Genomic DNA, 3,024 nt, shown 5'->3' with positions numbered 1-3,024 from the left:
TTTCAGGTTCGTGCCCCGTTTCCACTCTCCACTCCACTCGCGCGTCCGTTCCGCCTCCACTGAACATCTCCTTTTAACACCCGGCTCCGGCGACTCGCCCCTTCCTCCACTGGTGCATCCACCATTCCACCTACCCCACCCCCACAACCCGCTCGCGCGGCTGTCCAATGGCGGGAGGCGGGGCGCCGTCAGCGTGGGGCCCGAGCCCGGCGCTGGTGACCGCACTGGTGGCGCTGCTTGGGCTCGGCCTCGCCGCCTACATCGTCGGCCCGCAGCTCTACTGGCACGCCGCGGAGGTGCTCACGGCGGCGGCCGCGTGCCCCGCCTGCGACTGCAACTGCGACGCGCGCCCGCTCCTCGACCTTCCGGAAGGTGCGCCTCCGCCCCCCTCGCTGCCTCCTCAGATCTTGGCGCTCCGCTCTTTTTTTTAGATCCGACCGACGCGATTGGATCTTGTTCTTCTCTGTGCTTTTGTGCTGCCCTTGTCTGTACTGCGAGCAGTGCTTACGCAGCAGCAGCGATTTAGGAGTTAGAATTGGGTTTTGCTGTGCGCAACACATATATATTATACGGTCAGTGGATGATACTTCGGTTCGGCATCTGGGTATGGTAACATGTTGTTGTTATTGTTAATAGTTACTACTAGATACAAATATCATGTGTTTATGACTACTAAAATTAGAATCTACCTGCTGTGGGTTTTCATTGTTTGTGCTGTTGTAAGTTGTAACCTGTAAGTTGATCCCGTCAGTCAAGTGTCAAACTGGCCTACATATCCTACAACTTGAATAAGAGCCTCCAGTGTGCTCCAAAAACTATAGCTGAATCATTACCCTGAAAGGGTGTCTAGATGCTAACCAGGGGACGTAAAAAAAACCTTTATTCATTGTCTTCTCCTTTTATTAGTATTTATTCATGTCATATGCCACTGTCTTCCAGAATGGTTTCAGCTTGCAAGTGATGTGTCATTTGTCCCTTTTTGTTCTGTGTGCATTTTTATGTTATGCGCAACTGGCATTCCAAGCAATGCCGAGAGCTAGACAACAATAAAACCATTTCTCAAAGTAGATCTTTACCATTATGCCATGATATATTCAAATCATCTTCTCAAGAAAGGTAGGGGTCTGGTTATGTCTTTGGTTGAGACAGACGCTCAAACATGACAAAGTGGAGTTGTTTTGAACATTCAGTGTCCTTAACCATACCGCCCAGTTTGTGATTACTGTGCTTTAGCTGAAACTGGCGCCTTCCCATGTTTTCAGATTGTGCTAAACACTTCAAAGGGGTCAAGAGTCGCGCATCTGGTGAAGAGACAGAAAAGAGTTTCACAGAGCTGCTTGTAGAAGAACTAAAACAGAGAGAAGAGGAGGCAACACAAGCTCAGCAAGAGGCCGATGTTAAGTTGCTCGAGGCCAAAAAGTTAGCTTCACAGTATCAGAAGGAAGCTGACAAATGCAGCTCAGGCATGGATACCTGTGAAGAAACTAGGGAGAACTCAGCGGAAGCATTGGTCCAACAAAAGAAACTGACTTCTTTGTGGGAGCGAAGGGCTCGGGAACTAGGATGGAGACCCGAGAATGCCAAGGCACGTCTAAAGTAGTAAAACCAGTGGATGGTGTTGGATACTATGTGTAGCAATAGATCTCATTGTAAAACCAGTGGATGGTGTTGGATACTACGAGCTCGAGATGATGAGGAAACAAATGAGTTCCTGGTTGGACTCGACTCTCTTTACACGCCATGGGGCCTTATTGTTCATAGTAAATTTATGTTCAGTTTGTAGTGTACTTTCATTGTTCTTTGTGAACACTGTTGTGTGTTGTACTTGGGATGGTCATAGGATTACATTGTTCATTATTTCCTGGATGTTCTAAAAAGGAGAAAAGTAATTGTCTGGGGGTGGTGGCAATAAAGAAGAGATTGCCTGCAGTTCTTAAGTTCTTTCATCTTACTGGCATTAGCCCTTCTGTAGATAATTGCCATTTCTGTTCACATGGTTTTACCGTCACCCTATTGATAATGTGGTTGGGGTCTAGTTGTGATTTGAAACTGTTATTTTGTGAGGGCTGGCTGAAATGGTATGGTACTATGATCTCAGGGGCCGTTATACTAAACTAGATTGTGCAATACAAATGGTGAAGCTCAGATTGTAGAAAGGGCCTGCTTGGTTGAGTGACTGGTAGCTTTGCGGGCAGCAGGCCATCGATTTCAATCGCAATTGAAATGTCCTTTACCTTGGATAAATCATACCAAACAGAGGAATCATTGTATTTATGCTTTACATTGTAAATGCATCTATTTACAAGTATTTGAATTTAACAATGTCTTGCTAAATCTCTTCTTTTCTAGATTTCACCGCCATTTACGAAGTAAAGTAACATTCATCTTCCTTAAATTCTTTAAGCTCATGGCACCTTTCTTACTTTTCATATTTTTTCTTATTTAATTAGATGATATTCTTTTAGACCATCTCTAACAGCTTACCTATTCACATCCTCATATTCAAACTCTACTCTGCGAACAGTATATTACCCAGTGCAAAATAATGTTTTGTATGATCATATAAGTAAATTGTTGGAGGCGGTCTTAATACTTTCTCCCTGCCAAAAGAAAGTTCTTGTGATTTTGTCCAACTTGCCTACAATTGTTTTAGGCAACAGATAAATGTGTCATAAGTATTGAAGAATTGCCACCCCATTCGATATTATATATGATCCACTAGTCTAAATACCAATCCATTTGTTTGTGCTTTAAGTATCATCCTTACGAGACAATTCACCAGAAAATTGGACAAGTTTGGTGATAACGACTCACCTTGTCTAACTTCCTTTGCAACTCTTGATTAGACTATGGCTAACATATCATGTATATGGTTGTGCAAGACAGTTTTGCGCCGTAGATTGTATTGTTGATAGAGTGGAGTTTGAAATAGAAGAAGATGATGAGTAAACTGCTGGAGAACACCTTAGGACTAGATGAAAAGCTCAACAACTCATTTGACCTGGCTTATTAGTGGCTCGGCTC

At 44.0% G+C, this 3,024-nt stretch overlaps 1 protein-coding gene across 1 annotated transcript; it reads left to right on the top strand.

Moving 5' to 3' along the window:
- Nucleotides 1-1,937, top strand: LOC100276901 (uncharacterized). The gene is made up of 2 exons (NM_001150600.2): nucleotides 1-372; nucleotides 1,263-1,937. The coding sequence occupies exons 1-2, from the start codon at nucleotides 168-170 to the stop codon at nucleotides 1,598-1,600; spliced, it is 543 nt and encodes a 180-aa protein (NP_001144072.1). The 5' UTR covers nucleotides 1-167; the 3' UTR covers nucleotides 1,601-1,937.
- The last annotated feature ends 1,087 nt before the right edge of the window (nucleotides 1,938-3,024 follow it).

The sequence above is a fragment of the Zea mays genome, chromosome 1 (assembly GCF_902167145.1).
Source record: "Zea mays cultivar B73 chromosome 1, Zm-B73-REFERENCE-NAM-5.0, whole genome shotgun sequence".
NCBI lineage: Eukaryota > Viridiplantae > Streptophyta > Magnoliopsida > Poales > Poaceae > Zea > Zea mays.
Note: the sequence above shows the minus strand (reverse complement) of the source record. Positions and strands in the feature narration are given on the sequence as shown.